This window comes from Hemiscyllium ocellatum, chromosome 18 (assembly GCF_020745735.1).
Source record: "Hemiscyllium ocellatum isolate sHemOce1 chromosome 18, sHemOce1.pat.X.cur, whole genome shotgun sequence".
NCBI lineage: Eukaryota > Metazoa > Chordata > Chondrichthyes > Orectolobiformes > Hemiscylliidae > Hemiscyllium > Hemiscyllium ocellatum.
This window is the reverse complement of record NC_083418.1, coordinates 38,360,884-38,385,087: the sequence shown is the minus strand read 5'-3', so window position 1 is coordinate 38,385,087 and position 24,204 is coordinate 38,360,884. Positions and strand designations below refer to the sequence as shown.

At 38.9% G+C, this 24,204-nt stretch overlaps 1 protein-coding gene across 7 annotated transcripts in view; it reads right to left on the bottom strand.

The window, feature by feature from the left end:
• The window catches only part of mob2a (MOB kinase activator 2a), a 230,387-nt gene that overhangs the window by 5,607 nt on the left and 200,576 nt on the right, over window positions 1-24,204 (bottom strand). For all 7 annotated transcript variants that reach the window (XM_060838885.1, XM_060838882.1, XM_060838883.1 and 4 more), the window contains 2 exons: window positions 22,466-22,559; window positions 2,002-2,126 (listed from right to left, as the gene is read on the bottom strand). In XM_060838885.1, the coding sequence (XP_060694868.1) occupies window positions 2,002-2,126; window positions 22,466-22,559 (219 nt within the window). The remainder of the gene's footprint in view (window positions 1-2,001; window positions 2,127-22,465; window positions 22,560-24,204) is intronic.

The following is a 24,204-nucleotide window of genomic DNA, read 5'->3' as shown; positions in this document are numbered from 1 at the left end:
CATTCAGACTGAACCTGTTCATGGAAAAGCCTCTGTTTACTCTTTTAACATCAAGCTGAGGAAACATTTAAACACATTGCCAGGTTGCTTGCTTCCATTTACAATCACTGCCAGGTTGCACATTACTGTAGGTTCCCAGCTTCTCATCTCAAGGTTTAATTCATAAACTGTTTCCTGCAAGACATTTCAGATTCATACAATGCAATTCTCTAGTCTGTAACTTACACCTAATAAAGCCATGCTCACATCAACAGCACAATCCTCAGCCATTTTCATGTGCCCTTCTCGCTAACCTTAAAATCCTTACATTCAAATCTCTGAGTATGCTCACTCTCAACCTCTGTAACCATATTACCCAACTCATTAAAAAAATTCTTGTATCAAGATCAATCTGTGTACATCAATCACACCCAGAAATCAAGGAAAATATATAGAAATAGAATAAACACAACAATGTCTATCATTTGTCTGGAGGACAACTGTAACTCAATAAGATCCGGGATGCACTTAATGAAAACCTTCTTTGTAACAGAGTCACTTTCAAGAAACTGCATATGTCTTAGTATCTGGAAGTCTTCTGATCTGGGACTGATTGCTGAATCATGTTGCACAACAGCAAAACTACTGGGGACAGAAACAGAAAACAGTCTTAAGACTGTCTGCCTCAATGTGTAGTGTCCTATTAATAGGTGGGATACTCTATAGAGAGCCGGTACAGACGTGATGGGCTGAACGGCCTCTTCCTGCACTGGAGGGATTCTATGATTCCACGAACTTAGGTCATGTTAGAACTTTTATTCTGCATTTTAAGTAAGAGCGTGGTGAGGATGATATGGTCTGCTATACAATACGGACATTAAACAGTAACAATCTAAGGAAATAGGTGCTTTCATATTTGGACTGTGATAACTGTTTAACCTATTACTACTGTTTGGAAAAATGCAAAGTGGAGCTAAATAGGTTTTTGGTTTTCAATGCTGTGAGGGGCTGTTTTTTTTAAAAAAAGGGTAAGAAATTCATTGGAACAGTAAGCTCAAGAAATCCTAAGATATCATCTGATGTAAGCTAATTATAAGATAAGCTACCCAGTGACATAATGGCTTGGGTGTTTACAAAGTGAAACTTTGAAGACGTACAGAGACAGATAGCCAGGGGTCACATGCAGGTTGAATTCAGAACATCAGTTCAGTTTGTGGAAGTCTCGGGCTGTTTTACAGGCTTCAAAGTAAAGCCAGAGATAAAAGGTTAGCCTGCATATTGGTCTTCGGAAAGAGACTGTAACAATCACATGAAATGTTAAAGTCAAGATAGGACTGATAATTCACTGGGGTTGAGTCTCTGTTGGGGATAAAAGGGTTGAATCTTCCTTTTGTTAACAAGTACACAGAACCTCATCTGTATATGCTGAATGACTGACCACTGTGGTAACCAAATTGCAAAAACAAACTTAGAAACAGTAGTGGCCATTCAGCCTATATTCTTCAGAATTTCACTCTAGAAATCAGAGTTGTCTGGTAACCAACAATCAGGATTATAATTGGGTAGTGCAGTAGGCTGGGCAAGATTAAACGAACTATCAAACTGTGCAAGTGTCATGGATCAAAATAATAGAAAATACCCGCCTGGTCGTGGGAGTGCTATTTTATCCTCTTTTTGGATTTCTGTCTGACGTCTATCGAAACAAACTTAAAACAGCAAAGGATGTAGGAAGTAGAGGAAGAGTAAAAAAAAAGAGAGAGAGCTTGGACAAGCATTTCCTTATATATCCAGAGGTTAACCCAAAAACATGGAAGTCTACATCACTTAACAGGGTAAACAAAAAGTTAAAACAAAAACTCCTCAAATGTGTGACAGTTTTAATTGTATTGGGCTGCTTAATGCAATATTCAATACAGCTTGACCTTGATCTGATTTACAAGATTGCTACCTTATTTGACAGCCAAACTAATTCTTTAGATATTAAATCACCCAAACAAATATAAAATATATATATAAACCTACCATATTTTGTTGGAAAAATATCTTCATCTGTCACAAACTTTTGTACGGAAGTCATAACAAAGTCCACATATTGCGGGGCTGTGCATTTGATTTTCTTTCCCCTTTCATCATACCAGTAATATTGCCTGATGACAAAAAAAATCAATTTACTTCAACTAATGATAGCAGCAGGGAGATGGAACAATTTCCAAGTCATGTGCTTCATTCAAATACAAAATATCTTTTCCCACTTTCACTTGGTTAATGAACAATCACTCTAATTCAACCAAAATGATTTTGGAAGTAAGAGTTAACAAAGTTTTTGTCTAAATTATCTAATTTAATTTGACAACTCATATTGAAGAGATCTTGGAGTGCAGGTTCATAGTTCTTTGAAAGTAGTGTCGTAAGTAGATAGGATAGTGAAGGTGGTGTTTGGTATGCTTTCCTTTTTTGGTTAGAACATTTGAGTATATGGGCAGTACTGTAGCTCAGTGGTTAACACCGCTGTCTCACAGCATCAGGGTCCTGGGTTCAATTCCCACCTGTCTGTATGGAAGTTCCTCCGGGTGCTCCGGTTTCCTCCCACAAATCAAAAGATGTGCAGGTCAGGTGAATTGGCCATGCTAAATTTCCAACAGTGTTAGGTGCGTTAGTCGGGAGTAAATAAAGGGTAGGGGAATGGGTTTGGGTGGGTTTCTCTTTGGAGGGGTGGTGTGGACTTGTTTGGTAGAAGGGCCTGTTTCCACACTGTAGAGAATCTAATCTAGGAGTTGCGAAAGCATGTTGTGGCTGTACAGGAGATTAGTTAGGCGACTTTTGGAATATTGTGTGCAATTCTGGTTTTCTTCCGAAATGTCGATTTTCCTGCTCCTTGGATGTTGCCTGACCTGCTGTACTTTTCCAGCACCACTCTAATCTAGACTCTTTGGATGAACAGTCCAGTGATAATACCACTAGGCCACTGCCTGCCCTGCTTATAACAGTTTAGTTGTTAGATGAGTTATGCTGTGTGTAAATTAATTGCTACATTGCCTCCATAAATTACTTTCTATGGATAGTAGCTTAAGTGATGCACTTTGTGATATCTCAAGTACAAAAGGTGTTACGCAATCAAATAACCTCATTTGGATTTCTGCAAATAAAACATATGGGGGAAAACTTAGATGATCCAGTTTTCTACTTTAAAAATATGGAAATCATTAATTTCACAGTTATAATGTGGCATTTAAAATGTTATATTTTCACTATCAATTTCTCAGAACTCATTGGTAAAAACAGAAGGGAAAATTAAATAAATTTTGTAATAGTTAATTCTACAAATCAAAACTCAACTACGAATATTCACCAGATGTTCTCATGAACTGTAGAAAGACAATAAGTAAATAAATAAAAATAATGTTGAATAAGGTTTGTTACATTTATTATTCACATTAAAATGTGAAATGATCGCCACAGTAAAATAGCGATAAAGATGATTCAATGTTAGCAACAAATTTAAGCCTACTAATCAGTGGGTTTTCAATTACAACTGCATTCCTTGGGTCAAGTTAGTATCTAATGTTCTGTCAATTTATTTAGTTTCGTACATACTGCACACCAATTTTAAAAATATACGTTATCTTTTTGGAGAGTGGCTGTGCACTCGCCATAGTTTGTAGGTCAAGGCAGTAAAAATGTTAAACAGTAAATTGTGATTGTTAGAGTCTTAATGGTATCCAGTCTGGCTTAATTTTACAAATATGCTGTATTTTTCAAATCCTTCACATAGAAGCCAACTTAATGTTTAAAAACTATACTTTAGGCACATTTCTGTTACTGTGCCTTTGAAGTGGCGACATAGCACTCTGCTGCCAAAGGTGTAAAACAATATAATGGAGGTGAATACTTCACAGCAACCTTTTTCCCAGAGACCAAACAGCAGCATGAGGTGCTGAAAACACACCTCACTCTGATTAATTCTTCAACCAGGTTAGCCTCTGCTTAGGTTGTCATTCAATGTAAAAACACCTTTAAGAGTTATATTCTGAGCAGTGAATAAACAGCAGATGGAAAAACCCATCTATTTGCAGTACTATTTGCACTTACTGCTAGTAAACAATGTGGAGTGAAAGATCGGATCGGCTTTATTACACAAGATACTCCCTGTATTTGACTGACTATGTGAACATAACACAAATAATGATAGGCCCCAAAGCACACAGTGTCTGTGACTGAGTACAAAGCATCATGAGCGATATGGCAATGCATAATTTAAAAGCATTCGTTGTTTGACAATAACCTGAGGGACTTAGCATAAAGCCAATCTGCTGTGGGATGAGTGGAATTTGGGTTCAGTAAACCTCATGTGAACACAAAATATGAACACCAAAAGTACCGGTCAGGATAAAATGAATAATTTAAGTAATTAAAGCTTGAAGCATGCAAATAATATTTGGATAAAATCAATAACAACTTCACCTTTGGGTGTTTGCAAACAAATTATTGAGGAAATTTTTTTTTAAATCTGTGGGGTGTGAATCTTTGGAATTCTCTAGTCCCAACGGCTATGTAAGCTCAGTCCGAGTATGGTCAAGGTAGAGATCAGTACATTACTAATTATCAATAACGTAAATTGTTATGGGGATAGTGTGGGTAAAAGGCATTGAAATATTTGATCAGCGATGGATCAACAGGCTGGATAGCCTATACCTGTTCTCATATTTCTGATGGTAACAGGTGTTTTATATCCCAAGGTTACAGTGACAATTCTGTAGACTTTTCAGGAAACACTCAATTCCCTCCAATAAAAAGATCTGATATATTAGAGATCAATGAACAAATAACTTTTTCACATCTAGTTCAAACAGAGCTCTAGAGCTAGGGACTAAATTAAAAAGCAGATCCTCAAAGTTTATGACCTCTGGATTATTAGATGAGCTGGGTGCAACAACCAATGGTACAAAACATTAGAGAGATGAATACATAGCTCAAAGACTGATGTGGAAGAGGTGGGTTCCGTTTTGTGGGATAATGGCATCAGAACTGGAGAAAGTAGGGGACATTGGCATAGTCTCCACTTCAACTGTGCACCAGTGTTCTTGCCAAACACATAACTAGAGAAATAGAGGTGTAAAGGATCAAATGTGGAAAATCAGAGTATAGAGAAGGTAAGACCAAAAAACACTAATATGGAAAATAATCGCCAGAGAATGAGAGTAAAGCATAAAGAGAAAAATCTTAAGATTGTAACATTTAGTTTTGATCATTGGTGCAAAGTTTAAAAAAAAGACAAAACCAAAAGGATCTGCACGTGAATACACATAGCTTTCCTAACAAAGTAAATGAATGGATAATGTGGATTTAAATTAATAAATATGATCTGATAGCCATTAGGAGATATGGCTGACAAAGATTGAGACACGAATTTTGAGGGGTATATTACACCCAATAAGAATAGGAGTCTCGGTAAAAGATGGAATAGCATTGTCAATCACAAACAGTATTTGTGCAATAGTTAATTACTTTGATTCAGGAAATCAGAACATAGATTTGATTTGGGTGGAGAAGAAGAATGGTAGGGAAAGGAATTCACTAGACACAGTGATTTACAGGCCCTCCAACAGGAGCCACACTGAAGACTGAAGTGTACACAAAGAAATATTCAGTGCTTCTGAAAGTGATTGCAATAATCCTGGAGGACTAACTTGCAAATATGTATGAAAAATCTAACTAGACATAGCAGCTCAGTTAAGGAGTTCTAGAATACTTTTGAGATAGTTTGTTTTAAGAGCAGCCATGATATGGAGGTGCCAGTGGTGGACTGATGTAAAAGTCACATGACACCAGGTTGTATTCAAACTGGTTTATTAGAAAGGACAAGTCTCCAGAACACTGCCTCTTTGTCAGGTGAAATCACATTTTGGAACCAACCAGTCAGCAGGTTATACTTGACTCAGTATTGTGTGATGTCACAGAATTAATGACTTCAGAATAAAAACAGCTCTAGTTAAACAACTACAGATGAATCTAAATCTAGTATTTTAAAACTCAATTAAGGGTAACTACATGGCATTAAAACAGAGATATCTGAAGTGAATGACATATTAGCCAGGGGATATATCAGTTGAAATGGCACACCCATAAGGGAAAATTTCAGAATAAATATATTCAAGCTATTAAACAAAATTCTAAAAGGGACCCACCATTTGGGGTAAACTAAGGAAGTTGAAAAGCAGCAAACTTAAAGAAAAAACATAACTTAGTAAAAATAAGTAATGATGAAATTGCAAACATAGTGAAATAATGTAATGAAGCTCCAAACAGGCAAGTGCCCACATTTAGATGGACTTCATTGTGGCATCTTTGAAGAGGTGGCTAATGAAGTAATAAATGCAGTTTTGATACGCTTAAGAAATGCATTTTCCAAAACGCCCTAGATTCTGGAAAGGTTCTATCAGACTGTGATGGAACAAATCTTTAGAAGAGTGAAAAGTGACTTGACTGAAGTATTTAAGATCTTGAATGGTCTATAAGATGGACATGGAAAAAATATTTTCTTTTGCAGGTGAGTCCAAAATGGGGGTTGGAGGGCACAATTTTAAAATTAGGGGTTGTCCTTTTGGAAAAGGGACCAGGACAAATTTTTCTGGGAAGGTTATGAAACTTGGAATTCTCTGCCTCATAGAGTCATTGAATATTTTGAAGACTGAGGTAGATAGATTCTTCTTAGGAAAGGGAATCGAAGTAGTAGATGGGAATGTGGAATTTGAAACACTGACAGATAAGCCATGATCTTCTTGAACAGCAGAGCAAACTGAAAAGTTCTATTCCTAATTCATATGCTGTACACTTGGAGAGTACATCAAGATAGACATAAACAAAGGAAATTAATTATTAACACAGCCAGGTGTAATTTAACCAGCAACTCAACCTCCAAGCCTGTGTAATTTCTATCAATTTCTCCTTTCTTTTATAGATCTCGAGATGCAGACTATTTACAAGGTTTTTTTTAAGCAGATACCTGGAGTAAATCACAACTGCAGTGGTAGCCTTTGAACTGGGCTAACCTCTGGGACCTTCTTATACTGTTCGATAAATCAGACTTTATTTGAAAGCATTAAAATTTAGACAAGTATTCCTTTTGGCAGAGTTCCTAGCTTCAATTAATTCTTTGTCACCCAATCCAAAGTTTACATTGACTGAAATATTTGAATGCATTAAGTAAGTAGCGTCTTTTCAGAACTCTGAATAACTGCCTGGATAAGCTCAATGAATATGCCATTAAATGGACAAAGTGCCAAAATATGATCGCAAAATCGTATAACAGCATCATACACAGATAATCGCATTTTCTAAAAATGCTACTTGAACATTTACCAATTAGTCAAACTCAAGCTTATTGCACTCACTTTACTGCAAAGATTACTACAATTCTACCACATGATTCACTGGAAAAAAGAAACTGATTCTCAATTAAATGTAATTAAATTCAGTTTGAAGCAAAAGATTTGACTTGGGGGATAGAGAAACTAGACACTTTATAAAGATCAAACATAGGTGCTTACACATTTACTATATTAATGACTAATTTAATTAAACAGAACATTTACAGAGCTAGTTAATGAATCTTATTGTAAAAGTGTTTAACAATCAAAACTCACCACAAATATTTTTAATATTAAATTCCACATAGAAAAAATACTTGAATACCAATTACCCTTCTCCACCCATTAATTTATAACCCAACTCTTTACGCATGGTAGTATGCATTTCACAAGTGCAGGCTTGCAACCATTAGCAAGAAAATATTTAGCCCCAGGCAACAACAGGTTTAAATTAGAAATACTCGCCTATCAAATTAAAACTCAACTGCTGTTGCTGTGGATCTTAAAGAGACAGAGACTGAATATACTGAAACTAACCAGTGCCTCTGTTTTTAGTTTCAACTTCTTCCCTGCTGTCATTTCAGCACAATCACGAAGGATGTAACCTTGGCACTCTAATGAATTGAAATCTAGCTCACCCAGTCCAGGAGCAATACAGTTTTCTGTCACCTCCACAACATTGTTGCCTTAATTCATCTATTTTACTGCTTAAGATCCAACCCAACTCGTATTCCATTCTGTTAAGTTTCCTCATCTTGCCATCTCACTCAATTTCTAAAATCACTGCAACCCACTCTGTCCCTGCAGCCATTTTTCTCAGCTTTACTCATTTAACATATCCACGTGGCTCACGAACACACGGCTTTCAGGATTTAACAAGTTTCTACACTTCATACAAAAATTGCTACAAACTGAAACAATGCCCATTATGGACACAAAATATAACTCGATTTGAACATATTGACTAAAATCTCCATATATTTGATCTATTTCTCTTGAAAAGGTTGTAACTAGAAATGTCAAAGATTGCACAAGAACATCAAATATAATGGCCAATCAAACTATGAAAATATTGAACATAATAAGAGCATCTAACCTTTCCTTCAATAGAATAAGATGACAAGTTAAAAACAATATTCTACTTTTATTGTTTTAGTTATGAAAGCTTTTTTTAAACCTTCCACACTTTGGCTTTGTTCTGAATTTTGTTTGTGAAAAGCTATGATGACAGGCACCACTTTATGAAAGAACTGGAATGGATAAAGGGAAGAAGTCTGGCATTTCTGGGTAGCAACACAGTAAGTTCACAACAGATTACTAGACCGAAAAAGGAAGCTTCATAACAATGTTGTAGAGAACAAGCACTTATAAAAACATACTTTAACCATAGAAGGGTCCTAGGAAACACATAACTGTCTTGTGAAAGCACACAACTCAAAATTCCCCTTATTTGGCAAAGATTCTGCAGAAACCTCTAAACAGATGAAGAGGACAGAAATCAACAAAGTGGGGAGCTTAAGGAGAGATACGTATAAGTTACAACAACAAAGTGATGCAATCACCTTTCCCTGCCAAATATTAATTGCTGCATCATATAGTTTGTTCCTGCATTTCACTATTGTGCTGCTTGTAAATCAACAAATTTACCAAGTAGCATTCAGACATTAGAACTTAGTTTCTGTGATTTTGTTTTCAATTTACAGGTCAACTTTTCATCGCAGTAAAGCACCAGCCTGGATTGTGTATAGTACTCAATGTGGAGTTAATGGATTCAAGTCCTAAACAGCAGATAGGTTATTGTCACAATGAACAGCGAGAACATATTTAGATGATAGCACTGAAAATTTAAGCAGATAGTACATCATGACACTTGACTGCAGTACTAAGTGGATGCTATCTGCACAGTCCATCTTTTGGCTAATATGTTGAACGGAAATGGTTTCTGCGATCCCACTGGCTGAAAGAAGAAATCCCATAGCACCAAACGTGTGACTTTGTGACATCTACCATTTAGAAGGGGAACAGCACCAAATGTACAGGGACACTGCGACTGCAAGGTCCCCTCCAAGCCATCCACCATCCTGATTTGGAACAAGATTATTGCTCCTCATGGTCACTGAGTCAAATCCCAGAAACCGTCTAACCAACAGCACTGTTTGTCCTTACGTCTCAAGGACTGCAGCAGTATACCAGTAACTTAAGGACAACAAGGAATGGGCAATAAATCCTGAACCAAATCAATGTTGCTCATCCATTAAAGAGTTAAAAATCAATTTCAATAAGCATAGCTGAGAGTAGTGCGTGAGGTAGTGACTATGTCCTGGCTCAAATTTATCTTGTCATCAACATAATTGAGAACCAAATATCCATTTCTATGGACAAGAGCCTCTCCATCATCTACCTCCAACAATGTTCTGCCATCTGGACTCCTCCCTCTGGCCTTTTACTTGCACTCGACCTGTTCAAGAACTGTCAGTATGACACTGGTCATCTCAATTTCTCTATACCCCACCCCCTACCCCAATGAACTGACTGCAATCTGTGCTCTCAGATCCAATCCCGAGTTTGTAATTTAGACTTATGTGCAAAGGCAGTGCCGTTAGCATCTGGTGGATTGACATCTACATTGCAGAGGCTGAGCACCAGCTCTCAGATACCTCCTTCTGTCTTCCTTGATCATGACTCCAACATGGAACATCAGGACATTGAGTAGACTGAAGTCACTAATGTCATTTCTTCTGGTGATCGCCCCCGCAACTACCTCCAAGCTTATCGTCTCCCAATTCCACACAGCTCACTTCGGTCTCCTTCCCAAAATCCATAAACAGGACTGCCCAGACAGACCATTGTTTCTGCCTGCTCCTGCGCCATAGAACTCAGCTCTTCCTACCGTGGCTTGATTTTTTTCCACCTCTTGCCCAGGCCCTTCCCATGTACACCTGCGATTCCTCTAATGCTTCATGTCCGTTTCAGAATTTCCAGTTTGCAGGCACAAACTGCCTTCTCTTTATCACAGACGTGCAATTCCTTTACATGCCCACCCCCCTTCAGGATAGTCTCAGAGCTCTCCGTTTCTTCCGGAAAATAGGCCTGAACCAACCCCATCTACCCTCACTCACCTTGTCTGGCCAAGCTGATCCCCACCCTGAACAACTTCCTTTTTAACTCTTCTCACTTTCTTCTGGTCAAAGGGTTGACCTGGAGTATCCACATTGGCCCCAGTTATGCCGGTCACTTTGTGGAGTACGTGGAACATTCCTCGTTCCAAGTCCTATTCTTGGCCTCGCTTAATTATTTCACTGTATTTTGATGATATCATCAGTGCCTGCTTTCCCCTCTCATCCAGAAACGGAAAAGTTTACCAATTCCGCTTCCAATTTTCACCCATTCTCACCTACACTTTGCCCATCTTTGACTCTGTTCTTCCCTTCCTTGACATCAGTTTCCTTTTCTGGAGAAAGATTGGCCACCAATATCCACTACAAACCAACAACTCCCACAGTTACCTTGATTATACATTCTTACACCCTGCTTCCTCTAAAGATTCTAATCCATTCTCCCAATTTCCGTCTCCATCGCATCTGTTCTGATGATGCCAACTTCAACTTGACTTAGTCTCCTTATGTGGTTCAGAGTAATATTTGGTTTTATAAAGATTCTGTGAACCTCCTTGGGATGTTTCATAATGTTATATTAATATAAGTTCATGTTCAGAATGTCACTATTTGGGGAGCTCTTCCCTAACAGGGTCTTATATACTGTTGAATGTCATTTAAAAGCTCAGAGGAAGCAGTAACTGGGAATCCAGAATGGCACAATGTGAAGAATTCCAGCTGACATGAAAGTACCCATGGCATCATTAACTCAAACAACCACAAGAAACAATGGTCATTTACATAACTGTACTGACTGGATTGCAGTCTTCACTTGGTTAAGAAAAGCAAACTGCTTGTGCTTTAGTTTAGCCTGACTACCTAGCCAGGAAAGAAATGATGCCAAAACAAGAATCATTAAAATCATAGCTTCAGTTTTCATGATCATCAATTCTGTGGTTAATCTACTCAAAATATTAAAGATAGCCTGAATTCACTGATTCAAAAAAAAACACAATGCATCCTAAAATAAGGCTCAGTGTCAGACAAAGGCATTAGCCATTTAGGATTGGAATGAGGAGAAATTTCATTGCAAGAGTTGTGGATCTTTGCAATTATCTACTCAAGGGCTATGGGTATTCACTGAGCATCATCAAGACACATTGACGGATATTTGGACACAGAGAATCAAGAGTTTATGGGGATAGCATTACAGTCGTATTGAATAGTGGAGCATACACTTCTCTTGCTTTTTCTCATGCAATGCTGATGCCTCCAGTTACTTTTAGTGTTTTTGTTATTTTAACAAATTGAAAATGACCTGAAGTGAATAATAATTCTTCCATCCAGTATCTAAACAATCCTTGGCAAATAACAACATTTCAAAATTGAGGGCACATCGCAACAATAAAGTAAAGATCTAAGACACAGATTTACCTTTAAATCCTCAACATTTGCAAGTCTTAGCTGAACAGTTCATGAACTTCCTCAAAGGAGGGCAAATGTGATCACATAAATTGCCACCACTCCTCACTGCTGGTCAGTTAAAGATATATCTGCAAAGAACTGGTCATCTGCTTAGCTTGTCAGATAAATTATATACAGATCAAGCAAGAGAACAAGAGCAGAGAGAAGAGTAAAATGAGAGACCTGAAACAGATTGGTTTGCTTCTCCTACAGAGCTGAAAATGTGTTGCTGGAAAAGCGTAGCAGGTCAGGCAGCATCCAAGGACCAGGAAATTCGACGTTTCGGGCATAAGCCCTTCATCAGGAATGCCCGAAACGTCGAATTTCCTGTTCCTTGGATGCTGCCTGACCTGCTGCACTTTTCCAGCAACACATTTTCAGCTCTGATCTCCAGCATCTGCAGACCTCACTTTCTCCTTGCTTCTCCTACAGAACCTGCTACTTGCCCCAAATCAATACCTAGTCACCAATACCAACTAACTGGCTCTTGTTTAGCAAAATACCAGAAATTCAATCAATGTAGGCATCCAGCTAGTTCACATTCAATTGCAGGTTTTAAACAATATGAGATAATGCAGAAGCTTCCATGAATCACAGATTACAAACAAGGTCTATTGAACAAAAGACAAGTTCTTATCTAATTTAGACAGGGCTACACATACTTTTTTTTAAAAAATTCACCACTTCATGGGACAAATTCTACAGACAGTAAGTTATATGGTGGCCATTAGGTTTAACTAACTTTCGCACATCATTGTGCACTCATTAGAACAATTACTTTGTGCAGAATCTCAATGAAAAACTATACAAGGTGGATATATAAGTACGAAGAGCATCAACTTGTGTTGACTCTTTACAGAAAGATGAGAATTTAAAATTGCAAACGTGGAGGCTTCAATGACATCAACATTAAATCAAGATTGGGCTGCTTTTATTTAATTAGAATCTCAGGGGACAGAGGTGTCCTCATTGGTTATTATTTATCTCAACAAACATGCATCCAGTTTCATGCAACATTCTAGGCACACCACTACACCAATTTCCAAACTGCTCCAACTTAGACAGAAACAATTCTTTCACATGCATGAATCTCCTCTTTCAGTACAGTTTTCAGTTATAACATAGGTTTCAGTTATAATGCTCCAAATGGGCAAATCCAGGAGAAAACAGTATTGGCAATTATAAAATATGAAGAAGGATGATTTTGATTAAATAGCAGGAAATAGAATGTATTTGATGCGCATAAGCAATTACTGTAACACTTACTGGGGCCAAACTACAGTTAGGCAAAACCCAATACTCAAACTCATTACTTAGTAGTTGTTAATGTCTCAATAAACATTAGGCATGCACCATTGTGGAATATGCCAGAACACTGTACAATTTCTCTTCTTCCTGATTTTATGGTGACCCAGATTTATGGCTAGTTAAAACTGAACAGGAACAAAATGAGGCCAAGAGTTTGCTACAATGCTCAGGTTTTTCCTTCCTGACTGAAAAATGAACTCTGCAGGAGAGAGCTGTTTAAAAGAATTAGTGCCAAGCTGGTACAGAACATCACTGATAACAAAGCAAGCAGTTTAGATCTTTACTTCAAAGGATCTAGTGTAGAAGCAAACATCAATATCTGATTCAAGGCATATTGTCAACAATTTACATTCAAACAATGTTTTTAACATACACGATTCCCAGCACTCTTAGAGGTAGAAAAACTGGGCACTACGCCAATGCAGCAGAGCTGAAGGATGATAAGCATTCAGACAAATAAGCAGATTTCAGGGTGTTATGAAGAGATGTAATCCAAATATTTTTAAAGATTATATGGAACAATATAAATATACCTTGATCTTTTAAACAAAGGACATTTCGCTAAGGAAAGTGCACTGATACAACACCAACAATGTTGCACCTCTCAGGAAGCAGGAGCGTAGATGCAGTCATGGCCCCACATAGGTCACATGGCCCAGCGTGGAAATGGAATCCGACATACTGTAATTTTGAACTGTCAACATGAGACCAGAGAGAGAATATCTCTTCATTCCATCTCTCTTTTTTTTTGTAACTCCACTCAGCAAAAGAAATCCTTTTTACTTGGGGAGAGTTCCTTAAGAGATTTCCTTGAAATCTACCTCACTGCCTGAAGCAAAGAGAATTTAGACGGCTACAATACTTCCATGAGAACAACACCAACAGCTGTGTGTATAACTTTGGAATCAGATCACCATTTGGGATAATGCACAAGTTATCATTTTTCCATGAGATTATTGATTACTAAGCCAAAGTACTTTGAGCATGCTGCAGAGTTTTCATTTCCTGTTTCTCAGACGTTTGAGCCTTTTTTCTCTTAATAAAAGGGTAAATATCCTCCCATAGCACAATATATTTGCCAATAAACTTGGCATCTTTAAGTTTCCTTTTGTTAGTAAAGCAGTTATTTGTTATTGACTAAAAACCTGACAGAGTTATCCTTAATAGTGACCCTGACAGTGTCAGAACTAACTGGTCATGTCCACAACCTAGCTAAACTGACCAGTGGAGGGGTAGAATAGAAAAGAAACAGTGTACCCTCACAACTCAGTTGCAATCAGGCAGAGGACTAGAGTTAGAATTATTTAGGGAGAAATTAAAGTGCAGCACCTACACAACTGAAGAACCTACACAATAGAAAGGTAAAAGGAAGGAGAAGGGAGATGATGTGTAGTGGAGGCATGAATCAGAAGATAAAGACATTGGAATGGAGAATACAATGAAGCATATAACTAAAGGATGAGGAACAAAAATTGAGGTAGACGGCCATAAAGGGATTGGAGACCAGAAAAAGTTTACGCTGGGGCACTGGGCGATTACAGCAGGTCTTGTACTGTGGGTAGCACCCTTAATTCTGAATCAGAAATTTTCCCTTCGTGTCTAACTCCAAGTCTTAATGGTCAAGGAAACTGGACTTAAAACTATTCCAAATAGGTTAAGTGTACCTTGTAAATCTTTCCAATATATGCTGTTGGCAATGGCTAGCATGTGAGAGATTTCTAGTCAACCATTTAATGGAAAGAAAGTGAAGCCTCTAACATCTCTATTCACAGCTTCAAGCTATACAACACACGAAAATGTGTGTTCACACAGTAACTCAAGAAACAAGTTGGATTAATGGCTGCTGTGGATCAGATTGATTCCAATTGCATGGAATTCGATACCCATTCCATCTGGAGTGGATTTGGGACTTACCTCCTTGTCCTATTCATGGTACAGTTTTAGTGCTGTGTATTGGACTGAGAGACAGAGACACAAAACCAAGCCATACAGAGAGCTCCAGAAGAAGGGAGACTAACGGGGGATTAGGCGAACCATAATCACAGAGGATGTCATTTCTGGATGACTAGGTCTGTTTCAGTGCTACGTCAAAGATAAAGTTGATTTGAACAATTCAAATATGGAATTGTGGCGATATGGAATGTAGCAGAATGTTCATGACCTTGCAATCACCAAGTAAAATGCCTGAAAAGAAATTAAATAATCAAAGCAATTTCAAACTAAGAATTGGGGGGGTGGAGGAGTTATGTTTGATTATATTAAGACTGTGGTACACTAGAGCCAAAAATAGAACATGAGAAAGACTGAGGGTAGACTTGAAAAGGGGATATTTCATTGCATGTCTCAGTCCACAGTTAGTCTTTAGACTGCCTCCCCAACACTTATCTCTGGGTCACCTGACTGACTGCCTTAAAGGAGCAACACACACCCAAATGCATGCATAAGTTTGGTAGGGAAGTCAATTCTAATTGCTTTCTCCATGGCAACAATAGGAAACCCCACCAAACTTTGAGATAATTCAAGAAGAGACTCGAGCTTTGAAAACGTCTTTTATTTTAAAACCGGTCCCAATATATAATGTAAACGTGTCACTTTTAATCTTGACTAATTATCTTAAATTGATGTGGATGTCACACTACAGGTGACCCACTACACTATACATTCTCTCATATACACATACACACACTCTTCTTACATATGCACATGCAGACCCTCTCTCAAGCACAGACACACATACACCCTCCCAAACACATGCACACATCCTGTCACAGGCTTATACTCCATCACACCCACACACACTTTACCAAGCTTTCACACACACAAATACACACTTTCTCAAACGCACTCACACTCTCATGCACATGCACACACACAAGTCTGTGGGATGGATGTATGCTTGCAGATACATTCTAGTTTGCTCAAAAGAATGCACAATCTGCAGGCAGTCAATACATGTAATATTTTGTACATTCCATTTTGGAAATAGAACCAGTCGGACTCAAGATTGGGATACAGCCAGACTCTAACCTCACACCTTCAATGCATCGTCTCAGGATATCACCTTTTGTTTTTAAACTTTCCAGTTATCTCAAGAAGGTGACTTTAAAGAGACTCTTGGATTTACATATTAATGAACAGAAACCTGCAGGCCATTCTAAAAGATGAAATAACAACAATCCGGATTTGTTCATTATATCATTTCAGTTGCATGACACTGTAATCTTTTGCTATAAATTCTGTGTCTCAGGGTCTCATTCTCCACAAGCCCGTGATGAAGGAGCAGCACTCCAAAAGCTAGTGCTTCCTAATAAACCTGTTGGACTATAACCTGGTGTTGTGATTTTTAACTTTATCTTTAATTGGTTATAAGTGCAGAGCAATTACCAATCATTTCCAGAGTAATAGATGCATCAGGGGCTTTCAGATTTGAAAGCAGTATCCTTTGATCTATTTGGAAGTATGTGCATGACAGAGTGAACAATGGTCTAAATCAGGAGAGTCAGTATTCTGCAAAATAGTTTTGATGTGCTCTATTGAGCATCAAGGTTAGCAAATGGATAAGGCCTTAATTACAGAAGTGCTGATAATGTCAATCTAGTACCATGTTCAACAATAGAAATCCCAATGTGTAGATTAATCAGTAAAGATAGGGCTGGAGAGAGGCAGAAACAGCAAAACAACATTTGTGGAATTCTCAACAAAAACATTAAGAAAGGCAAGTGCATTAAAGTCCACCACAAAAAGGAACTTGAGCACAGGCGAAATCTAAAATTTACAGCTGGATAATGACAATATGAAATGAATATTTTAGAATTCTAGATTGAAGAAAGAATCAGCCCATTTCTCTGTTAAACCAGTTGAGAGCCTGCACAATAACTTGAGACCAAGTTATTTTTCTTGTGTTACAAATATTTAATATCAATCTCCACATGTAGCTGTACAGTAACCTTAATATACTTCAAAAAGATCAGAATTAATGCTGTTACATAAGCATATAAATTTATCACAAAACAAACAAAAACAAAAGAAATGCATATGCTTAAAATCTGAAATGAAAACAGAAATTGCTGGACAATCTCAGCAGGTCTGGCAGCATCTATGAAGATAGAATCAGAGTTAACGCTTAGGGTCCAGTCACCTGATATCAGAACCATTCTTACAGACAATGTCCCAGACACCACCATCACCATCCCCATCCCTAGATATGTCCTGTCCCATTGGCAGGACTGTCCCAGCAGAAGTGGCAGCACAGTGGGATACTGTCAGGAGGGAGTTGCTCTGGGAGTCCTCAGCATTGACTCCTGACCCTATGAAGTCACATGGCTTCAGGTTAAATATGGACAAGAAAATCTCCTGTTGATGATCACATATGGACCTCTCTCAGCAGATGAATCAATACTCCTCCTAGAGACAGCATGGAGGATGGCAAAGTCACAAAATGTACTCTGGGTGGGGGATTTTTTAAAAAAAAGATTCCCTACAGTGTGGAAACAGGCCCTTCGACTCAACCAGTCCACAATGACCCTCTGAAGAGTAACCCACCCAGACTCATTTCCCTCCAACTAATGCACCTAACACTACGGGCATTCAGTATGGCCAATTCACCTGACCCGCACATCTTTGGACTCTGGGAGGAAACCGGAGCATCGGAGGAAACCCCCGCAGACACGGGGAGAATGTGCACACTCCACACAGACAGTCACCTGAGGCTGTAATCGATCCTGGCACCTCGGTGCTATGAGGCAGCAGTGCTAACCACTGAGCCGCCCCTTTGCAATGTCCACTACCAAGAGTGGCTCAGCAGCAGTACTGCAGATCGAGCTGGTTGGGTCCTAATGGATATAGCTGTTAGAGTGGCTCTGCAGCAGGTGGTGAGGGAACTAAAGGAAAAACATACTTGACCTTACCAATCTGCCAGCCACAGATGCATCTGTCCATGAAGGTATCACTAAGAATGACTACCACAGATTATTGTGGAAATGAAGTCCTGCCTTCCCATTGAGAATAATGTCTTGTGTACTGTGACACTGTGCTAAAGGGGACAGACTTCAATCAGATCTAACCACTCAAGACTGAAGGTGCTATGGATGATCAACAGGAACAAAAAATTGTACTCCAGCACAATCTGTAACCTCATGGCTTGGGATGTCCCCCACTCAACCATCATCATCAGGTCAGGGGATCAACCCTGGTTCAATGGAGAGTGCAGGAGGGCATGTCAGGAGCAGCACCAGGCATACCTGAAGATGAGGTGTCAACCTGGTGAAGCCACCAAACAGGACTACATGTATGTGAAATAACATAAGCAGCAAGTAGAGACAGAGCTGTGCGATCACACAAACAACAAGTCAGATCGAAGCTTTGCAGCTCTGCCACATCCAGTGAACAATTAGACAAGTCACGAGAAGAGGCAGCTCCATAAATATCCCCATCCTCATCCCCATCAATGTGGAATAGCCCAGCACAACAGTGCAGAAGATAAGGCTGAATCATACACAGCAACCTTCAGCCAGAAGTGCCAAATGGATGATCCATCTCAGCTTCCTCCAGTGGTCACCAGCATGACAGATACCAGTCTTCAGCTAATTCAATTCACTCCATGTGATATTAAGTAATGGTTTGAGATGCTGCATAATGCAAAAAGCTGGGGGCCCTGACAACATTCCGCCAATAGTCCCAAAGACTTGCGCTCCAGAACTTGCCACTCCCTCAACCAAGTTCTTCCAGTACAGTTACAACACTGGTATCTAGCCAACAATGTCGAAAATTGCCCACGTTTGTCTTGAACATTAAAAGCAAGACAAATCCAATCCACTCGATTATCAACCCACCAGTCAACTCTCAATCAGTGAAGTGATGGAAGGGGTCATCAACAGTGCTATCAAACAACCCTACTCGGTAATAACGTGCGCAGTGATGTCCAGTTTGAGTTCTGCCAGGGCCACTCCTGACCTCATTACAGCCTTGATCCAAACTTGGACAAAGCATTGAATTTCAGAGGTGAGGTAAGAGTGACAGCCCTAGACAGCAAGGCTGCATTTGACCAAGTGTGGCATAAAGGAGTCCTAGCAAAACTGGAACCATTGGGTATCAAGGGGCAAACTCTCCGGGGGTTGGAGTCATATATGACAAATAGGAAGACGGCAGGGGTCGTCATCTCAGCTCCAGGACAACTCTGCAAGAGTTCCTCAGGGTACTGTCCTCAGCCCAATTGTCTTCAGTTACTTCAATGACCTTCCCTCCATCATAAATGTCAGAACTGGGGATGTTCGCCAAGTTTCAGCACCATTCACAACTCCTCAGAGACTGAAGCAACCCATGTTCAAATGCAAGATTTGGACAATATCCAGGCTTGGGCTAACAAGTAACATTCGCGTCACATAAATGCCAGGCTATGATTGTCACCGATAAGAGACCATCTAACCACTGCCCCTTAGCATTCAACGGTATTACTATCACTGATTTTCCCACTATCAACTGTTATGAAGATGTAGGTGTGTGCAGTACCTTTCAGAGAGAGAGGAAGCTAGCAAGGACTGACTGAAAGAGTGAGCTGAACAAGGCAAAATTGTAACACTTGGCTGAAACAAATAGCTGGAGCTGCATTATTATGGAACAAAAACAAATCCAGTTTATGCCCCAGATACCAAAGTCCAATAAAATTTGAATTTAATGTTTTGTTGACATCAAGCCAATGAAATGATCCGATGTTTTGCAATATGAAACTGGACATTTTGAACAGTTAGGGGGAGAACTGCCAAGCACCAACAAGTACATACTGCTAGCCAAATAACTCTTCTTATATACAGGTACTTTTCAGAAAGTTGTGCAGAAGACCGACGAAGAGAAGACCAAGGAGTATCGACAAAGCTGACTGGTTTTCAAACATGTTTGTTTTTTTGTAAATCTTAATCAGGTTTACTTTTCAAAATTGGAACCGTATTGTGGAGTGAGGGGTAAAAAATAGGTTTAAGAGAAAGGAGTTATAAACAGTGGTTCTAAATGTTCTCTGTTGAACTTAAAGAATAAAACTGTTAATTTTAACTTTAAATAATGAAATCTGGGATAGTTCTTTGCCTCTCGAAATTTAACAGATTACGGCATGAGATAAGCTTTTCTAGGTGTTGGGTTTAAAATTAGCAAAGGGGTTTACCCAGTGTCATGACACAACATCCTCGAGGTTATAAGTAACCAGAAACCCAACTGGACTTGCCACATAAATGAAGTGGCTCCAACAGCAGGTCAGAAGCTCAGAATACTACTCCTGACTCCTCAAAGCCTGTCCATCATCTACAAGGCACAGGTCAGGAGTGTGATTGAATACTCCACTCTTGCCTCAATGAGTGTTGGCCCAACAACACTTAAGAAGCTTGACACCATTCCGGACAAAGCAGCTGCTGGAATGGCACTATATCCACAAGCATCCATTCCCTCCACCACCAGCGCTCAGTAGCATCCATGTGTACTATCTACAAGATGCACTGCAGAAATTCAGCAAAGACCTTCAGACAGCACCTTTCAAACTTTTGACCACATCCATCGAGAAGGACAAGAGCAGCAGATATATGGGAACACGACCACCTGCAAGTTCCCCTCCAAGTCACTCACCATCCTGACTTGGAAATATATCACCGTTCCTTCACTGTCACTGGGTCAAAATCCTGGAATTCCCTCCCTGATGGCATTGTGGGTCAACTGACAGCAGGAGGACTGCAGTGATTCAAGGAAGCAGCTCCTCACCACCTTTTCAAGAGCAACTAGGAACAGGCAATAAATGCTGGCCAGCCAGCGACGTCCACATACCACAAAATGATAAAAATAAAAGGTAAGTTGACTGATTTCTCTCCACAGATGCCACCAGTCCGGCTGAGATTTTCCAGTTTGTTTTAGTTTCAGTTTCAAGTTATCACTCTCATTAAAACACAAATACAGAGATATATCCTCCGCCATTGCATCAAGTTGTAAAGTAAGATAGCAAGATCACAAAAATAGATTCTGCTGAGCTTTTCAAGCATTTTCTATTTTTATGAAAAGTAAGGCACCCGATAGCTAAATCGTGCATTCGAATGAAAATTCCAGAATATTGCACAGAACAGAGCCATCTTAATGTGTACATCCCAAAAGCAACAAAAGCCAAGGAAAGGCATGACTAAGAGTCAGCAGGAAGTAAAGCAGGAAGGACACAAAAATATTTTGCTGCTTTTTTTTCCCCATCCTATGATCACCGATATAATAACATTTTTTAAAAAAGTACTCAGTATTAAAACCAAACTGAGGTGATCTTGATGGGGTTGAGGATTGGGAATAAGTGGAACTACTGCAATTACAAATAGCTGCGGCCACAAAGAAATAAAGGAAGTCATATAGACCATGACAGCAGGAAGTACTGAGTTAATTTATTGCTTTAAATGACCCAGTTCATTTCCTCCAAAAATCTCACGAAAGACCACAACTGTCTTCACATATTTGCACTCTTCCTTGGTATGTGCGACTGAGTAACAACTGTTGCTAAACCTTGACATATTCTATCAATTACAAGGAGCTAATTAATTGCCCTTGTATGGCTAAGTTAGAACATTAGGAAGTGAATTCCCCTGAATAATCCACTGTTTTACAATATAAACAGGACCAGTACCCAGCAAAACTAATATATGTCATAATTTTATAACAACCTTGATAGTTATTGTTGGAAATACAAACAGACAAATCAGGAGCAGGAGTAGATGACATGGCCGCTCATGTTTGCTTGGTCATTCAATAAGATCACATCTAAGTAGCTGTGAATACCCACGATAATCTTTCTCCCCCTTAAGAAGAATATTTTCCATTCCTTTTCTCAAGTAGATTTTACAAAATGCAAATATGGACATAAATGTCCAATGATGTTGCATATTGTCACACAAATTACATTCACAAAACGCAGGTACTTACAGGCCTTAAGCTCACATTCTAATCAAAAATATACTCATATACAATGTAAAGAATCTTTAATTAACGATCATATCTATAATTAACTATTTGATTGTACTGAAGAATATTTGTATTCATTGAAATCATTGTTGAATAATAAAAGGTTTCCACCCGTGCCAGTTAATACTAGGCCTTTTAAAATCAATACATAGTGATTCAGGTAATTGGATGACAAATAAAAAATGTTATTGAATATTCATGCACTTGAGATTTTTGAGGATCAACACACATACAAATATTTCAATGGGGTTTATAGTCTGCCCTGTCACACATTATACTTACGTATTGCACACAGTCATCGTTTGACAAGTGTCACCAGTGCAGAACTCAGAGATGGTACTGTACTGTAAGTTTATATGGTTGAAGAATGTTGTTGCTAAAAAAAGGAAATAAAAATGTTACATTACAGCATTTATCACTGACATCACAAGGCACATTTATGAAAATGATTGTAAATCAATTGTACAAGGTACTTTATATTGAACACAGTAAAAAATATGATCAGATGAAGCACCACCTGGCTTTAAGATTTCATCATTACCTCCTAATTGGCGTGCAATAGTCAAATACCTTCAGTGAACACTGAACTCTTCTGCAAAGAGTTAAATTTATCAAGGTGCAAGCTCTCTAAATTAATTTGACTCAAGAATGTACAAACTATATATTCTTTTCATAAAATTCTGATTCAGTGCAGAGATTTTAATAAACATTAATTCAAAATGTCATTTAGGGGAGGTGTTTAAAAAAATGTAAAAGGTGGCAGGGAAAGGTAGAATAAATGAGTGAACCTTATGTAGGTGGGCACTTCCATGTCCTCCAATGGTTTCTTGCACTGTGAAGTTATAATACCATGGCACTGTGTCTAGTACTACAGCATCTTCATATGGGGAACTTTTCCTTACTAGCTTTCTTCACTTCATCCTAAGGGTAGACTGTTTGCTGGAGGAGGGTACTGGGCACGCACTAGCACTGTACCTAGTGGGGGAGCGCTTGGGGGCCAGCGACCATAATTCTATTAGTTCTGAAATAGTGATGGAAAAGGATACACCAGATCTAAAAGCTGAAGTTCTAAATTGGAGGAAGGCGAATTTTGAGAGTACTACAAGAACTTTCAAAAGCTAATTGGGAGGCAGATGTTCACAGGTAAAGGTGCGGCTGGAAAATGGGAAGCCTTGAGACATGAGATAACAAGAGTCCAGAGACTGTATATTCCTGTTAGGGTGAAAGGAAAGGCTAGTAGGTGTAGGGAATGCTGGATGACTAGAGAAATTGAGGGTTTCATTAAGAAGATAAGCGAAGCATATGTCAGGTATAGACAGCAGGGATCGAATGAATCCTTAGAAGAGTATAAAGGTGGTAGGAGCATACTGAAAAGGGAAATCAGGAGGGCAAAAAGGGGACATGAGGTAGCTTTGGCAAATAGGGTTAGGGGAATCCAAAAGGTTTTTACAAATACATTAAGGACAAAAGGGTAACTAGGGAAAGAATAGGGCCCCTAAAACATCAGCAAGATGGCCTTTTGTGTAGAGCTGTAGGTGATGGGGGAGATACTAAACAAGTATTTTGCATCAGTGATTACTGTGGTGGTGGTCATGGAAGATATAGAATGTAGGGAAATAGATGGTGACATCTTGAAAAATGTCCATATTACAGAGGAGGAAGTGCTGGATGTCTTGAAATGCATAAGTGGATAAATTCCCAGGACCTGATCAGGTGTACTCTAGAAGTCTGTGGAAAGCTAGAGAAGTAATTTCTGTGCCCTTTGCTGAGATATTTGTATCATCGATAGTCACAGGTGAGGTGCCAGAAGACTGGAGGTTGGCTAACGTGGTACCATTATTTAAGAAAGGTGGTAAGGACAAGCCAGGGAACGAAAGACCGGTGAGCCTGACTTCAGTGGTGGGCAAGTTGTTGGAGGGAATCCTGAGGGACAGGATGTACTTGGAATGTTAAGGACTGATTAGGGATAGTCAACATGGCTTTGTGCATGGGAAATAATGTCTCACAAACTTGATTGAGTT